The 18,022-nt window shown below is 44.8% G+C and overlaps 1 protein-coding gene and 1 long non-coding RNA gene across 9 annotated transcripts in view; both read right to left on the bottom strand.

The window, feature by feature from the left end:
- The window catches only part of LOC149982034 (uncharacterized), a 108,563-nt gene that overhangs the window by 38,769 nt on the left and 51,772 nt on the right, over nt 1-18,022 (bottom strand). The window lies entirely within an intron of this gene.
- Nucleotides 1-18,022, bottom strand: part of LOC110530172 (cyclic AMP-dependent transcription factor ATF-6 alpha) — a 53,263-nt gene that overhangs the window by 19,731 nt on the left and 15,510 nt on the right. For 4 of the 8 annotated variants that reach the window (XM_036985727.2, XM_036985728.2, XM_036985729.2 and 1 more), the window contains exons 11-14: nt 7,094-7,219; nt 6,665-6,788; nt 1,790-1,857; nt 452-563 (exon numbers count right to left, since the gene is read on the bottom strand). In XM_036985727.2, the coding sequence (XP_036841622.2) occupies nt 452-563; nt 1,790-1,857; nt 6,665-6,788; nt 7,094-7,219 (430 nt within the window). The remainder of the gene's footprint in view (nt 1-451; nt 564-1,789; nt 1,858-6,664; nt 6,789-7,093; nt 7,220-18,022) is intronic. The other 4 variants (XM_036985730.2, XM_090182054.1, XM_090182055.1 and 1 more) reach the window with 1 other exon arrangement.

Below are 18,022 nucleotides of genomic sequence, written 5' to 3'. Positions count from 1 at the left end.
GGTTATGCTCAATATGCCCTCCAAAATTGTTTCATGACCGCTTTATGATTCTGTTTCTTTCCCACTCAGCAGTTTCATCTGTTGAAGACATGCTGATGACAATACTGCGTCATGAAACCGGATCTCCATTTGGCCTTGAGATCAGTCACAATCCGAAGGACGCATTGTCGCCTACTTCTATGGAAAATGCTATGGAATATGGGGCTCCCGAGTGGCGCAGCGGTCTGTTTCTCAGTGCTAGAGGCGTCATTACAGACCCTGATTCGAATCCAGGCTGTATCACAACCGGCCGTGATTGGGAGTCCAGTAGGGCGGCGCACAATTGGCCCAGCGTCGTCCGGGTTTGGCCGGTGTAGGGCGTCATTGTAAATAAGAATTTGTTCTTAACTGACTTGCTTAGTTAAATAAAAGTAACAAAAAAATATATGAAAATATGCATGGGTTGACTCACCCTGCGAAAGGACACCACGTAGAAAGTGTCGCCTCGTCGATTTAACTCATCAAAGAAGTCCCTGTAGCTTTGATGGCGTGAGTAGTACACCTGAACCTCACTCCCTGGCCTACTGAGAGAGAGACAGAGGTGACAGTGAAATACATTATATGACATCAAAATATGCCATATCAAAACTAAATCAAACATAACTTTAATTATCAGATTTATATTAACTGACGCCTAAGACGGTCTGACAACAACAGTCAGAGACCTAGAACATGCTGATGAAATTTACAGTAACTACATTTACTGTAACAAAAATCACCATCTCCTCTACATTTACCATTATTACAATGGTATTATTATGCCTATTACTATGTTTTAAGATAATAGGTAAACTAGTAAGTTCTCAGCTCACAGTGTAACAAGTTGTATGAGTACCACAAAAATATTTTTTTTATTCACCTTTTTTTAAAACTTTTTACGTGTCCCATCCACGGGATGGTTGAGCTAACTTAGAGGCTAATGCGATTAGCATGAGGTTGTAAGTAACAAGAACATTTCCCAGGATATAGACATATCTGATATTGGCAGAAAGCTTACATTCTTGTTAATCTAACTGCACTGTCCAATTTACAGTAGCTATTACAGTGAAAGAATACCATGCTATTGTTTGAGGAGAGTGCACAGTTTTGAACTTGAAAAGTTATTAATAAACAAATTAGGCACAGTCTTGATAGAACATTTTGAACAGAAATACAATGGTTCATTGGATCAGTCTAAAACTTTGCACGTACACTGCTGCCATCTAGTGTCTAAAATCTAAATTGCTCCTGGGCTGGAATAATACATGATGGCCTTTCTCTTGCATTTCAAAGATGATGGTACAAAAAAAACAGTTTTTTTTTCATTGTATTATCTATTACTAGATGTAATGTGTTATAGTATCCTACATTCCTTTCACATTTACACAAACCTCAAAGTGTTTCCTTTCAAATAGTATCAAGTATATGCATATCCTTGCTTCAAGGCCTGAGATAAATGCAGTTAGATGTGGGTATGTCATTTCAGGCGAAAACTGAAAAAAAGGGTCAGTCAAATACAATTCATGTAGCATAGGTCTCCCATTTGGTGACTTGGTAGACAAGGTTACCATTGTGGTTGGGCAGCTAAATAGCAACACCACTGGTTTGGCCTCTCATTCTACTGAAGAAACAGTAGTGGAGACAGAAAGAAAACCATGGTTATAAAATAATTTGGAGAGAAATATGGTGAACATCTGAAGAGTTTGGGAAAGTGAGACATCGAAAATACTGTAGGGTCCATTTACAATGCAATTTTTTGATAAATACTTACTCAGAGTAGCGGACTGTTACAACCGAGTTACTGGACTGGTTCGTCTGGGGTCTCTCCTCAGGTGACTTCTGTGAAAATGTGATAAAATGCTGGTCAGTGAGTCATTTCAGTTAAATTCTGAAACTTGAATCATATACTGAAGATTGGAATACCATTGTGTTTTTTGTCTTGGCTGACTGATGACAAACTAAAAAACAAGTAGAACTTAAAAAGAGATTTGTTTGGTAGTTGACCATTTCCTTAGCCAGTATGCCACATGAATAGACTTCAGCATGCTCTCTAAGAGCAGTGCTCTGTTGTACTGGCCATAAGAGCCTGATCCTCATCCTATCTCTGCTATACATATGGCTTGTGAACTACATATGAAACTAAAGTGCAGGAATAAAACCTGTCACCATGCAAAATACATGTAAGCTGAAATGTTTTCCTTTAAAATTCAATACACTTCCCCCTTTTAAAACGTTCCGATCCAAATCTAAAAACATTTCAGTTATCTTCTTTTAAGTCACGTTTGAGCACTTCAGGAATAATTTGATATGACCCATATCGTTGGGTGACACATGCAATATTACCATAAAAACCAACAAGGCTGGGATGAAATGAACACTTTAAAAACAACTGACTAAAGCCTATCAATCAAAGGCAATGACAGTGAGTCCAGGCACGCAGGTTCAACAGGATGAGTGGCCAGCAGCTGTGCAAACAGCATCAGGCTCATTTTGAGAAATTAGTCTTCCTAGCATTTCGTGACATGCCGAGGCTCTGAAAAGGAGTTTAATGTTTCACTGTGGTTAGAGATTTGTGCCCAGAGCGATGTACATTTTAGGTCCCCCTCAGTCTCAAACCTCACCCCTCATTGAGTCAATCAACAACTCTCCTTGCTGTAAGTCAATCGTCATGCCTCAGCCTCACGCTTCAAGGAGGGTAGACAACGGACTTAAGGAGGGGTGAGGAATGAGGCTGAGGGTATAGAATGTACACCTTAGGGGGGCCGAAACTGTGGACATAATTAAAAGAGATCTTAAAACACTCCTTTTTAGCTTTGCTTTTCCTTAGGGTGCTTTTTAATCGTTCTGTTTTTAGTGTTATTCTTTTGTTTTTTTCAATCCTCTTATGATGTGTGGTAAATAAATATTTAATGTATAAAACGTGCTGTATAAATAAAGCTTGATTTAATTTGATTACACCATACCGCTGTACAGATGAGGGGGATTAGGATTCCATTGAGACTAATTGAGTCTAACTCTAGTCTGCGATAAATCCTACCGAATGTAGTACAAGTTTACCACAGGCTTTTTAGGACATGGCAGAAACAGAAGATATGGAGATGTATCCTGGTGTGGAGCAGAGATGAGATTGGATAGACTTCAGCTGCACTGTAATAAACTTACAGTCTGGGGGGTTCAACCTCTGCCCTGCACTTTACTGGAATGAAATAGTCAGCCCTTCTAGCTTCTTCAAAGGACTTCTATCGAACAGACTGCTTCTCATCAAGTTATACTGCAGGTTCAAAGTGGGAAACCAGGAAAAAAAGGGCATCAAGGATGTCAAAGCGCTAAAGAGGTGCCAATATTCTGCAAAACCAGGATAAATAAAATCTCCAGGTCGGAGAAATCACAGTTCTCTATTGTTAGCCTCTCTTCCGCTTGTTCTGCTGCAGGTAGAGGAACATGCATATGGGGTTTTCCCAAAGGACAGGAAAGTCTGGAAGAGTTTAAAACACACCTAAAGAATGAAATCTGTTTCTCTGAGTCGTATAAAAGAGTACCTTGAGCAGAGTTGATCACTCACACCATGTATGTCCTATAGCCTATAAATGATATATAACCAATGCAACAGGGCTCGAGTCAAAAGTAGTGCACTTCATTTCTTCACAGCCAGTAAGAAGAAATGTCCAGGGTCTAGCCCTGAGGGTTACGTGCGTGGGAGAGATGGTGGTAGAAGTGCCTGTAAATAGTTTGGAACGGTCTGCTCCCAGTTTCCATCTGTTTGTGAGAGGTCTTAGCCTTGAGCACGAAACGCTGTACAACTCTTAACGTTATAAAACATTCATAGCTTTACATCCTCTCACTCCTACCTACCACGACGATCATCACAGAGAATTCACTAAACTTCCTGGAAGACCCAGAGGGTGTCATAAACAGCGCAAAACCCCTCCTTCCAATTAGGCAACCCCCTTAAATATATCTTACACAGGAAGCTAGATAAATGTGTAATCTTCTCAAAATCAAAATTCCAAGCTGTCGATTTCTGAGTGGATAGACTATTGTAAGAGTCTAAAGCAAGCTACATCTGAATCAGCCGTCTGAGTTTGGGTTTGACCTGGATATCATTTGCGTCCCATGTCGACTAATTTTAGTGGCACCATTTCTTAGGCTGTCTAAACTAGTATATTTTTCTCTACAGTAAGTGGTACATACAGTAACAAAGGACAGTTTTGTGTAGCTCACACGTCATGAAGACAGGGTTAAAAGATTTATGTGAACTCTCTCAACCAATGTTAACCCTTTACACTTGTACCCGTAAACGGTCCAATGGGAAATCTGCGGCGGTACAGTAACATACGTCAGAGCTCAGGCTCAGCGATGGGTTTTGACTGACAGGCGTTTTGAATTTGAGCTCATCGCGCGACAAGAAGTTGCTCCCATCCCTCCCGTGCATTTGTTGTTGTCGGAACGAGGGAAATGCTGTAAATTAAGAGGACTCTATGTCTTTTTGAAAGACGAGACGTTGAGGATTATAATAAATAGTGCTCGGATGTCATGCATGCAAGCCAAGCACCCGTTAGTCAAAATGTGCGCTTTTCCATATCATACAACTCCTGACATTTACAGTGTCAACGTTGATGATCACTATGTTTGATGTACAGTTCCAAGTTGACTTGGTGTCATACCCTTGGTGATTTGAACCCGAACGAACCTATGTGTCTACTTTGAAGAACATTTGCAGCGGCACACGCACCTGAATGCACTCGTGACTCCTTTCTATGGGCACCATAACAATGATCCGTTTCCCTGAATTGTGTGAAAGCCTAACACCGTAATATCATATTTTATAATTCAGCCAGTCGTGTTGGCAATAGAACAAGCTTATGCTGCACCTTACAACACATTCTTCCAGGAATATTCTCATGTTACGGAATGTATTTTCAGATGTCGTTATCGAACAAATGCGCGCGAAAAGTACAGTAAATGTAAAATGAGGATCAAAAATCAACAGTTTAATGTTTGTATTCAATCTTGTGTCAGGTGAACTGTAGTGCTTTGGTCTAATAACATCTCCAAACTGCCTCCTTTCAATTGCTACCATGGTTATGCACATGCTTTTCGTATTTATTCTGTAAGAAACATTTCAATCTAACCCTATCCATATAGGCCGATTCCCACTCGTGTAAAGGGTTCAAACAGCCAAGCACTCAAATTCCCCTTATTTAGCTTCTAAGTGGACCAACTTCTAGGACTACGTTTGTGGAGCTATCTAGCTCCTTTATAGATCGCGGCCCTCTCTGGCAGCTCAGTCTGTATAACCCTGTAAAGCAGCAAAAGGAGCCTGTAAAACGAATGTAATGATTTAGCTCCTCCTCACATTCTGAAGCAGCGTACTTGACTCACTGGGTTCAAATGGAAGTCAGTCTAAAACAAAACAAAATACGGTCTATAGCAGTCTTCAAACCTCTCTATTTAGGCTGTCATTTATGACACATAACAAAACACGCAGAGGTCTGCGGAACAAAATTAACTTCTGCACATGTGCTGGATTCTCTACTTCCTGGCAGTGGTCTCTGCTCAGAGAGACCTGGCTACTCTAGCGAACGGTGGTCGTTTTGAATAAAGTTAGATCAAAGCCGGGTCAATGTCTGCAAGATCACATTGCGACAGTATTCTGCAGAACAGAACCCAAATACAATAGCGTAGTGTAACGTTACTGTAAGACAAAGTGCCACCTCGTTTCTTATGAGAGTTTAGGATGATTGTGTGAATAGTCGCATTTGTCTCTCATGTGGCCAAAACTCAACCAAACAAAATACGTGCTTTGATTGAAACGAAGCACGGGTAGGCTATGCTACAGTTTGTTAACACCATCTGCTCTACAGTTCGCTCACTACATCGTTCAAAACACAGTAGGCTACTTGAAACAACACTGCATAACTGTAGAATATCGAAATGCATATCCCCATGAAACTGGTATGGATCAAATGGTTGGAATGAAGAGACTTTTTGGACATTTAACTGGTAAAACATGAAGAATTGTCATTCAAGATTGACAAGTGGGAAAGGGGGGAGGTTATAGCAACAAGTCTTATACCAAAACCAAGTCAAATGCCATCAACTAATATCAGCATCTAACATAACAAAAAGGCTTTATAACCAAAAAACGATGAAAATAAAACCTAATATAACTCAAAACGGAAAGCATTTGCATTTTTTGCGCAGTCCAGTCCAGTAAGTTAAATTTTGTTATTACCTATAACAACAAAAAAATAAATATTTAGCTATTAGCCAAATTGAGTCAGATGTCCGCAGCTGTGACCTCATTACAAGAGCAATACACATATTGTCACTAAACTGTTTATGTTCATGTGGCAGCTCTATTAAATGGGTCATCATGGAGAGCCGTCTTGACACGGGCCTGAAACCCGAAACCTCTATTGGAGTAGACGTCGGCCTACGTACTGACAGTTTAAATATCCTCTGAGGTACTGCTTAATAACCTGTCCGAAAAATATGCAATGACCATTACGGGCGTTTGATCACACTTTAAAACGTCTCATTATTTGGGCCATGGGACCTGACCAGGAAAAACCAACGACCTAGTTAGTACAGCTTTTTCGCTGTTTTGTAGACAAGCAGGTCATAGAAGAGTCGTCTAACCTACCAGGACAGTTTTGGTTGTGTGCTGATCTGTTGTTGTATGTCTGGACTGATCAGTGGTAGAGCGTGTGGACTTGCTTCTCTCCTCTTCGTGTCGATGAACCCAGCCTCGCAAGTTCTGAGTCAGACTGGATTATAGGGGAAGAAGGAATATTCAGATTGAAGTTAATAAAGTATGGCTTCTATGTAAGAACTGTTGAAGGCAGCTGCTGGCTTTCATATGTGCCTCATCCCTCTCAAATGATGACGGCTTGAAGACTGAGTGAGTTTCCCAGTTCCAGCCACCTTTTCATTCCACTGTGACGGCGTCAAAATGACTGGTGAACAGTTTGGTTTCATGAGCTGCCAACATGGCTCACACATTACAGTCTAGTTAGCAGTGGGAAAGACAAAGGCTAGCGCTACTAATCAGATGGACTTGGTTAGTACTGACCGGAGAGACTTGGACCTGGAGACAGGAGAGTGGGGTTGGCAGGGGGGCGAGGAGGGTGACCCAAACAGGAGAGACTCCTTCTTGACCACAGCTAGAGCCATCTCCTCTGGGGTATAATCCTCCCACCTATAGCACAGAGAGGGGAGAGAGAGGGAGGTGAGGGGAGAGAAGAGAGGGAGGTGAGGGGGAGAGAGAGGGAGGTAGGTAAGGTTAAGGTGAGAGAGGTAGATAGGTAAGGGGAGAGAGAGAGATGAATCAACACCTCATCAACAACACATTCACCTTCCCTTTGTGATCTCATTGTGATCCAGCTGCTGATATGCTGGTGTATGCTGTGGGTTTTCCTTGTGGCCTAAGGACTGGAATATGAACCCGGAATAATCAGTCACTTACTCCGGACGTCCCAAGTGTTCATCAATTTTAAACGAGCAGCTGATTCACATCTGGAACAAACAACACCTCAGGTGACTTGAAAGCCAAACACTTCCCCTTAGTTGATGAATTAGGTCATAAGTTAAAGAAGGGGGTTACGTTGAGTTCTACGCAGTGACCTGCAACAATAACCTGCAGAGCCAGTGGCCTCGTCTTCACGCAAGCACACACACACGTTGGACTGAAGGTCTCCTGGGAAATGGTTTGATAAATGGTCTGTTCCCGACATCTGTGTGGAACTTCCACTTCCAAACCCGTTGACCAGATGAATGAGCCCTGGGCTCCAGATCAGAAGGACACAATAGGGTAGAGAATGTGGGCATCAAAACGGTCCATTAGCCCCAAAAAATGCTGTATTGTGTATACATTCTATAGCCTAGTCCCAGATCTGCTCATGCTATGTAGCCTCCTATGATGACGAGGCTATATGTTCTACGACTACTCATATCGAACGGCCCATTACCACACAGTTTGAGTTAGCCTAGCACTGTACTATCATCTGCTCAAAGCAGGCTATTTGCAGTAGGTGATGTAGTACTTTGTAGCAGGCAGCTGGACACATGGGGACCAGTGGTGACTGTAAAATTAAACTGGCCACTAAAAAGACACCCCTAGTAATACTATTTTATTGTGCTCTGCTTGTATCACTCCAATTCAACCCACAGATTTGTCACCAGAGAATGATGTGTCTAAATAAGGTAACATTCGTGAGTCCTGTATAACAGGATGTAAATATTACCACCAAGATAAAAATGAGCACTCTCAATCCAACCCCCCCCCCCCCACCCCCCCCAAAAAAAGCAGGGCTGGAAATAGATGCTTAGTCAAACAGAAACAACCAATCAATTAGTCTACAGTTCTGTTTTCTGGGACAGAATTAAGTGCTCTTGGATGCCTCCGATTCTACTCCAGAAGCCTGGTAAAACACTTGAGTCCACCTACTTCTCTTCAATTCAGAATTATTATTTTTTTACTCATCTTATTCCTGGTTCGTGAGCATTTTTCCAAGACAAAGATGTGGCTTTAAAGCATAGGTGAAATTGCCACGGGGATGGGGGGGTGACGACAACATGCCGACAAAAAAGCAGGGTGTTACGGTGCGTGAATGAGGACCCAAAAGCGAATCAACTTAAACAGAGCTTCTTTAATTACCAAACATAGGTAGGCTCAGATGGACCGGCAGATTCCGACAGGACAGGACAAGGTTACAGCAAACATGACGACAGTCTGGTTCAGGCATGAATGACACAAACAAACAATAATCCGACAAGGACAGGAGCAGAAACAGAGAGAGATATAGGGACCTAATCAGAGGGAAAAAGGGAACAGGTGGGGAACGGGGTGAATGGGTAGTTAGAGGAGACAAGGGACAGCTGGGGGAAAGCGGGGGAGAAAAGGTAACCTAACACGACCAGCAGAGGGAGACAGGGTGAAGGGAAAGGACAGAGACAAGACAACATGACAGTACATGACAGTACCCCCCCACTCACCGAGCGCCTCCTGGCGCACTCGAGGAGGAAACCTGGCGGCAACGGAGGAAATCATCAATCAGCGCACGGTCCAGCACGTCCCGAGAGGGAACCCAACTCCTCTCCTCAGGACCGTACCCCTCCCAGTCAACTAGGTACTGATGACCACGGCCCCGAGGACGCATGTCCAAGATTTTACGGACCCTGTAGATAGGTGCGCCCTCGACAAGGATGGGGGGGGGGGGGGGGGAGACGAGCGGGGGCGCGAAGAACGGGCTTAACACAGGAGACATGGAAGACCGGGTGGACGCGACGAAGATATCGCGGAAGAAGAAGTCGCACTGCGACAGGATTAATGACCTGAGAGATACGGAATGGACCAATGAACCGCGGGGTCAACTTGCGAGAAGCCGTCTTAAGGGGAAGGTTCTGAGTGGAGAGCCAAACTCTCTGACCGCGACAATATCTAGGGCTCTTAGTTCTACGCTTATTAGCAGCTCTCACAGTCTGCGCCCTATAACGGCAAAGTGCAGACCTGACCCTCTTCCAGGTGCGCTCGCAACGTTGGACAAAAGCCTGAGCGGAGGGGACGCTGGACTCGGCGAACTGAGATGAGAACAACGGAGGCTGGTACCCGAGGCTACTCTGAAAAGGAGATAGCCCGGTCGCAGACGAAGGAAGCGAGTTGTGGGCGTATTCTGCCCAGGGGAGCTGTTCTGACCAAGACGCAGGGTTGCGAAAAGAAAGACTGCGTAAGATGCGACCAATAGTCTGATTGGCCCGTTCTGCTTGACCGTTAGACTGGGGGTGAAAGCCGGAAGAGAGACTGACGGAAGCCCCAATCAAACGGCAAAACTCCCTCCAAAATTGAGACGTGAATTGCGGACCTCTGTCCGAAACGACGTCTGACGGAAGGCCATGAATTCTGAAAACATTCTCGATGATGATTTGTGCCGTCTCTTTAGCAGAAGGAAGCTTAGCAAGGGGAATGAAATGAGCCGCCTTAGAGAACCTATCGACAACCGTAAGAATAACAGTCTTCCCCGCTGACGAAGGCAGTCCGGTGACAAAATCTAAGGCGATGTGAGACCACGGTCGAGAGGGAATAGGAAGCGGCCTGAGACGGCCGGCAGGAGGAGAGTTACCGGACTTAGTCTGCGCGCAGACCGAACAAGCAGCCACGAAACGACGCGTGTCATGCTCCCGGGTGGGCCACCAGAAACGCTGGCGAATGGAAGCAAGCGTACCCCGAACGCCAGGGTGGCCGGCTAACTTGGCAGAGTGAGCCCACTGAAGAACGGCCAGACGAGTAGGAACGGGAACGAAAAGAAGGTTCCTAGGACAAGCGCGCGGCGACGGAGTTTGAGTGAGTGCTTGCTTTACCTGCCTCTCAATTCCCCAGACAGTCAACCCGACAACACGCCCCTCAGGGAGAATCCCCTCGGGGTCAGTGGAGGCTACTGAAGAACTGAAGAGACGAGACAAAGCATCAGGCTTGGTGTTCTTAGAGCCCGGACGATAAGAAATCACGAACTCGAAACGAGCGAAAAACAGCGCCCAACGCGCCTGACGCGCATTAAGTCGTTTGGCAGAACGGATGTACTCAAGGTTCCTATGGTCAGTCCAAACGACAAAAGGAACGGTCGCCCCCTCCAACCACTGTCGCCATTCGCCTAGGGCTAACCGGATGGCGAGCAGTTCGCGGTTACCCACATCATAGTTACGTTCCGACGGCGACAGGCGATGAGAAAAATACGCGCATGGGTGGACCTTGTCGTCAGAGAGGGAGCGCTGAGAAAGGATGGCTCCCACTCCCACCTCTGACGCGTCAACCTCGACAACGAACTGTCTAGAGACGTCAGGTGTAACAAGGATAGGAGCGGATGTAAAACGATTCTTGAGGAGATCAAAAGCTCCCTGGGCGGAAACGGACCACTTAAAGCACGTCTTGACAGAAGTAAGGGCTGTGAGAGGAGCTGCCACCTGACCGAAATTACGGATGAAACGACGATAGAAGTTCGCGAAGCCGAGAAAGCGCTGCAGCTCGACGCGTGACTTAGGGACGGGCCAATCAATGACAGCTTGGACCTTAGCGGGATCCATCTTAATGCCTTCAGCGGAAATAACAGAACCGAGAAATGTGACGGAGGAGGCATGAAAAGTGCACTTCTCAGCCTTCACAAAAAGACAATTCTCTAAAAGGCGCTGGAGGACACGTCGAACGTGCTGAACATGAATCTGGAGTGACGGTGAAAAAATCAGGATATCGTCAAGGTAAACGAAAACAAAGATGTTCAGCATGTCTCTCAGGACATCATTGACTAATGCCTGAAAGACAGCTGGAGCGTTAGCGAGGCCGAAAGGAAGAACCCGGTATTCAAAGTGCCCTAACGGAGTGTTAAACGCCGTCTTCCACTCGTCCCCCTCCCTGATGCGCACGAGATGGTAAGCGTTACGAAGGTCCAACTTAGTGAAAAACCTGGCTCCCTGCAGGATCTCAAAGGCTGAAGACATAAGAGGAAGCGGATAACGATTCTTCACTGTTATGTCATTCAGCCCTCGATAATCTATGCAGGGGCGCAGAGACCCGTCCTTCTTCTTGACAAAAAAAAACCCCGCTCCGGCGGGAGAGGAGGAGGGGACTATGGTACCGGCGTCAAGAGCTACAGACAAATAATCTTCGAGAGCCTTACGTTCGGGAGCCGACAGAGAGTATAGTCTACCCCGGGGGGGGGTGGTTCCCGGAAGGAGATCAATACTACAATCATACGACCGGTGTGGAGGAAGAGAGGTGGCCCTGGACCGACTGAACACCGTGCGCAGATCGTGATATTCCTCCGGCACCCCTGTCAAATCACCAGGCTCCTCCTGTGAAGAAGAGACAGAGGAAACAGGAGGGATAGCAGACATTAAACATTTCACATGACAAGAGACGTTCCAGGAGAGGATAGAATTACTAGACCAATTAATGGAAGGATTATGACAAACTAGCCAGGGATGGCCCAAAACAACAGGTGTAAAAGGTGAACGAAAAATTAAAAAAGAAATGGTTTCACTATGATTACCAGAAACAGTGAGGGTTAAAGGTAGCGTCTCACGCTGAATCCTGGGGAGAGGACTACCATCCAGGGCGAACAAGGCCGTGGGCTCCTTTAACTGTCTGAGAGGAATGTCATGTTCCCGAGCCCAGGTCTCGTCCATAAAACAGCCCTCCGCCCCAGAGTCTATTAAGGCACTGCAGGAAGCTGACGAACCGGTCCAGCGTAGATGGACCGACAAGGTAGTGCAGGATCTTGAAGGAGAGACAGGAGTAGTAGCGCTCACCAGTAGCCCTCCGCTTACTGACGAGCTCTGGCCTTTTACTGGACATGAAGTGACAAAATGACCAGCGGAACCGCAATAGAGACAGAGGCGGTTGGTGATTCTCCGTTCCCTCTCCTCAGTCGAGATGCGGATACCTCCCAGCTGCATGGACTCAGCACCCGAGCCGGCAGAGGAAGAGGGTAGTGATGCGGAGAGGGAGGCGACGGAGAGCGCGAGCTCCTTTCCACGAGCTCGGTGACGAAGATCAACCCGTCGCTCAATGCGAATAGCGAGTTCAATCAAGGAATCCACGCTGGAAGGAACCTCCCGGGAGAGAATCTCATCCTTTACCTCTGCGCGGAAACCCTCCAGAAGACGAGCGAGCAAGGCCGGCTCGTTCCAGCCACTGGAGACAGCAAGAGTGCGAAACTCAATAGAGTAGTCTGTTATGGATCGATTGCCTTGACATAGGGAAGACAGGGCCCTGGAAGCCTCCTCCCCAAAAACAGATCGATCAAAAACCCGTATCATCTCCTCCTTAAAGTCTTGATACTGGTTAGTACACTCAGCCCTTGCCTCCCAGATTGCCGTGCCCCACTCACGAGCCCGTCCAATAAGGAGAGATATGACGTAGGCGACACGAGCAGTGCTCCTGGAGTAAGTGTTGGGCTGGAGAGAAAACACAATATCACACTGGGTGAGGAACGAGCGGCATTCAGTGGGCTCCCCAGAGTAACACGACGGGTTATTGATTCTGGGCTCCGGAGATTCGAAAGCCCTGGAAGTGGCCGGTGGATCGAGGCGGAGATGGTGAACCTGTTCTGTGAGGTTGGAGACTTGGGTGGCCAGGGTCTCAACGGCATGTCGAGCAGCAGACAATTCCTGCTTGTGTCTGCCTAGCATCGCTCCCTGGATCTCGACGGCTGAGTGGAGAGGATCCGAAGTCGCTGGGTCCATTCTTGGTCGGATTCTTCTGTTACGGTGCGTGAATGAGGACCCAAAAGCGAATCAACTTAAACAGAGCTTCTTTAATTACCAAACATAGGTAGGCTCAGATGGACCGGCAGATTCCGACAGGACAGGACAAGGTTACAGCAAACATGACGACAGTCTGGTTCAGGCATGAATGACACAAACAAACAAGAATCCGACAAGGACAGGAGCAGAAACAGAGAGAGATATAGGGACCTAATCAGAGGGAAAAAGGGAACAGGTGGGGAACGGGGTGAATGGGTAGTTAGAGGAGACAAGGGACAGCTGGGGGAAAGCGGGGGAGAAAAGGTAACCTAACACGACCAGCAGAGGGAGACAGGGTGAAGGGAAAGGACAGAGACAAGACAACATGACAGTACATGACACAGGGCTGGAAATAGATGCTTAGTCAAACAGAAACAACCAATCAATTAGTCTACAGTTCTGTTTTCTGGGACAGAATTAAGTGCTCTTGGATGCCTCCGATTCTACTCCAGAAGCCTGGTAAAACACTTGAGTCCACCTACTTCTCTTCAATTCAGAATTATTATTTTTTTACTCATCTTATTCCTGGTTCGTGAGCATTTTTCCAAGACAAAGATGTGGCTTTAAAGCATAGGTGAAATTGCCACGGGGATGGGGGGGTGACGACAACATGCCCCCCCCCCCGAGATATAGAACAGTGCAAAATGTTTTAAAAGCAGGAAGTTAGCAGTTTTCCAACAAACCAAAAATGTTTTGTTTGTTTATTTTTGGGTTGTGGGGCCCCCTGGAGGTAGGTGTTCCCCAGAACATAGCAGGGACAAGATAACAGGAAGAGGGCTCTTAATGCCACATGGTACAAAGACTATTCATGGCTGGAATATTCACAAAACCAGGACTTGCCAATTGTTTTGTACGCAGACCCTTTTCACTACACAATGCCCCTCAATCTGCCTTTACTTACCTCTCTGGTTTTGCTAACTAGAAAAAAATATATCCTAGAATTGCCTGATTTCAGTGTGTCACTCAACCTCATCCAAGCCAGCACTGGCCTTGCAGTCAGGTGTGTATGTATGTAAGCCAACTTTAGAGCCCAGCCTGGAACCAATTACGTCAACCCTCAAGCTTCGGTAACAGTAAGGGAAATATTACTCCTGGACTAATTTACAGTTTCAATGGAGACTCTCCCCTGACTCTCTCTTTCTCCCAGTCTTTTCAACAGGCAATCAGCCAGTCCTCAGTTCAACTTAGACCACACTGAACCCTGAGGTGTCCCAGTGTCAGTGACCAGATGTATTTAATATTCAATGAGATATATCTTAAATGACAGCTGTTTGTTAGACTGAATATCAGGATTTTAAATATACTGGAAGGTATATTTTAGCTCAGCCCCCCCAAGTGTATGCCTTCCACCTGTAAACGATGAAAACGACAAAACGTGATCGTTAATGTATGATCAACTTAGTAGATTATATCATATGTACATATTAACGTGCATCCTTACAATAGTAGTCAGTCTTTATCGTTTGTGTCTTCTTAATATTTGCCTTGAAATACCGTCATTAATGATGGTGAGGACTTATCGTTCCAATTATCCTTCCACATACTGCTTTCAAAATACCCCTCAAGAGAGGCATAATACGTTAGGTAAAACTGTGTAGAATTGCAGAAAATGCATTTAAAAATATTTTTACAAATTCTGCGGGGAGGGGGGGGGGGGGGGGGACCCCCAGACCACACGTCTACTGTTCATCTCCCCCAAGATCTACACCACAATTTCGCTCTTGCTTTAAAGATGAAATCTGCATTAGGATAAACAGCGCCACAAATGGGCGTGCCTTTGTTGTTTTGGCTCTGTTGATAAAACAGAGTGACGGGTCAAGCAGCGTGCTTGCAAAAATTGCAGTACGTATTCTGCTGTTCTATCGCACGTGCAATGGCGTCCGAGGAACAAGTCTTTGATTTTTTTTTTTTTTTAAGAGTTTGTTGTTTGCCTTTACTACTTTGTTGTTGTAATATCCCAAATGGACGTGGAAGTTTCACCCATTAACAATTCCAGCTTTAAAGCCAATCAATCTAAGCCTGTGCGTGATCTGGCCGATGGTGTGTAAAATAGTAGAGTTCCTGTCAGCGTGCATGCAAGATTTGGTTATTCTGGGAACCAAGATTATGTGAATAGTGAGATAATTGACAATTGTAAAGAGTACCTGAACACCGAAAACACTTATGTAACCTCACACCTCTAGTTGATTTTCCATTAGTCCATAAAAACAGAAAAGTACTTCTGATGTGGAACATACTGAGGCAAGAGAAGACTGGGTCCGTGTCCAATGAATTAACGAGCCTAGGGTGTACCCCAGACATATGATTACAGTAATTTACATTCCCGTACAGTAAGAGCATCCCATCTACTTACTTAAGTCATTCTTCAGCTTCTGGTAAACGAGTGTCTCGAGACAGGCTCTGCCAGAACACTGAGGTACAATCACAAGTCAGTGAGAGACTTAGCAGGAACCATTGGTTCTCGTTGATACATAGCAGGGCATCACGTTTCCTACAGGGCTAGAGTGCTGTGCTAAGGCTTCTTTGGTGCTACTTATCCTTATATGAGAAGGAACCACCTGGTGTTAGACTGTGTGGAACAAATGGTTAAAGATGAGGTTTCTAAATCATTGCGGGCAGGAAATGACAGTGACATAAGTCCAATACAAACCGATAATGAATCAGTTTGCCATGGCAGCAGACCGCATTTAGAAGCAATTCAAAGGAAACAAATAAAAAAACTGACGACGTAAAATTAAAAGAAACTCCTGGGAACAAAAAATAGGGTAACTATGTGTTCAGTTACAAGGGTAGTGTGTTTGTATGTGCACACACTGAATATTTGTGTGTGTGTGTGCGCGTGTGCATGTAAGAGAGAACATACAGTGCATTGCGAAAGTATTCGGCCCCCTTGAACTTTGCGACCTTTTGCCACATTTCAGGCTTCAAACGTAAAGATATAAAACTGTATTTTTTTGTGAAGAATCAACAACAAGTGGGACACAATCATGAAGTGGAACGACATTTATTGGATATTTCAAATTTTTTAACAAATCAAAAACTGAAAAATTGGGCGTGGAAAATTATTCAGCCCCATTAAGTTAATACTTTGTAGCGCCACCTTTTGCTGCGATTACAGCTGTAAGTTGCTTGGGGTATGTCTCTATCAGTTTTGCACATCGAGAGATTTTTTTCCCATTCCTCCTTGCAAAACAGCTCGAGCTCAGTGAGGTTGGATGGAGAGCATTTGTGAACAGCAGTTTTCAGTTCTTTCCACAGATTCTCGATTGGATTCAGGTCTGGACTTTGACTTGGCCATTCTAACACCTGGATATGTTTATTTTTGAACCATTCCATTGTAGATTTTGCTTTATGTTTTGGATCATTGTCTTGTTGGAAGACAAATCTCCATCCCAGTCTCAGGTCTTTTGCAGACTCCATCAGGTTTTCTTCCAGAATGGTCCTGTATTTGGCTCCATCCATCTTCCCATCAATTTTAACCATCTTCCCTGTCCCTGCTGAAGAAAAGCAGGCCCAAACCATGATGCTGCCACCACCATGTTTGACAGTGGGGATGGTGTGTTCAGGGTGATGAGCTGTGTTGCTTTTACGCCAAACATAACGTTTTGCATTGTTGCCAAAAAGTTCAATTTTGGTTTCATCTGACCAGAGCACCTTCTTCCACATGTTTGGTGTGTCTCCCAGATGGCTTGTGGCAAACTTTAAACAACACTTTTTATGGATATCTTCCATAAAGGCCAGATGTGCAATATACGACTGATTGTTGTCCTATGGACAGAGTCTCCCACCTCAGCTGTAGATCTCTGCAGTTCATCCAGAGTGATCATGGGCCTCTTGGCTGCATCTCTGATCAGTCTTCTCCTTGTATGAGCTGAAAGTTTAGAGGGACGGCCAGGTCTTGGTAGATTTGCAGTGGTCTGATACTCCTTCCATTTCAATATTATCGCTTGCACAGTGCTCCTTGGGATGTTTAAAGCTTGGGAAATCTTTTTGTATCCAAATCCGGCTTTAAACTTCTTCACAACAGTATCTCGGACCTGCCTGGTGTGTTCCTTGTTCTTCATGATGCTCTCTGCGCTTTTAACGGACCTCTGAGACTATCACAGTGCAGGTGCATTTATACGGAGACTTGATTACACACAGGTGGATTGTGTTTATCATCATTAGTCATTTAGGTCAACATTGGATCATTCAGAGATCCTCACTGAACTTCTGGAGAGAGTTTGCTGCACTGAAAGTAAAGGGGCTGAATAATTTTGCACGCCCAATTTTTCAGTTTTTGATTTGTTAAAAAAGTTTGAAATATACAATAAATGTCGTTCCACTTCATGATTGTGTCCCACTTGTTGTTGATTCTTCACAAAAAAATACAGTTATATATATTTATGTTTGAAGCCTGAAATGTGGCAAAAGGTCGCAAAGTTCAAGGGGGCCGAATACTTTCGCAAGGCACTGTACAGTGGGGCAAAAAAGTATTTAGTCAGCCAAGTTCTCCCACTTAAAAAGATGAGAGAGGCCGGTAATATTCATCATAGGTACACTTCAACTATGACAGACAAAATGAGAAAAAAAATCCAGAAAATCACAATGTAGGATTTTTAATGAAATTATTTGCAAATTATGGTGGAAAATAAGTATTTGGTCACCTACAAACAAGCAAGATTTCTTTCTCTCACAGACCTGTAACTTATTCTTTAAGAGGCCCTCT

This window comes from Oncorhynchus mykiss, chromosome 8, assembly GCF_057628025.1.
Source record: "Oncorhynchus mykiss isolate SJ-2025 chromosome 8, ASM5762802v1, whole genome shotgun sequence".
NCBI classification, from domain to species: Eukaryota; Metazoa; Chordata; class Actinopteri; order Salmoniformes; family Salmonidae; genus Oncorhynchus; species Oncorhynchus mykiss.
Note: the sequence above shows the minus strand (reverse complement) of the source record. Positions and strands in the feature narration are given on the sequence as shown.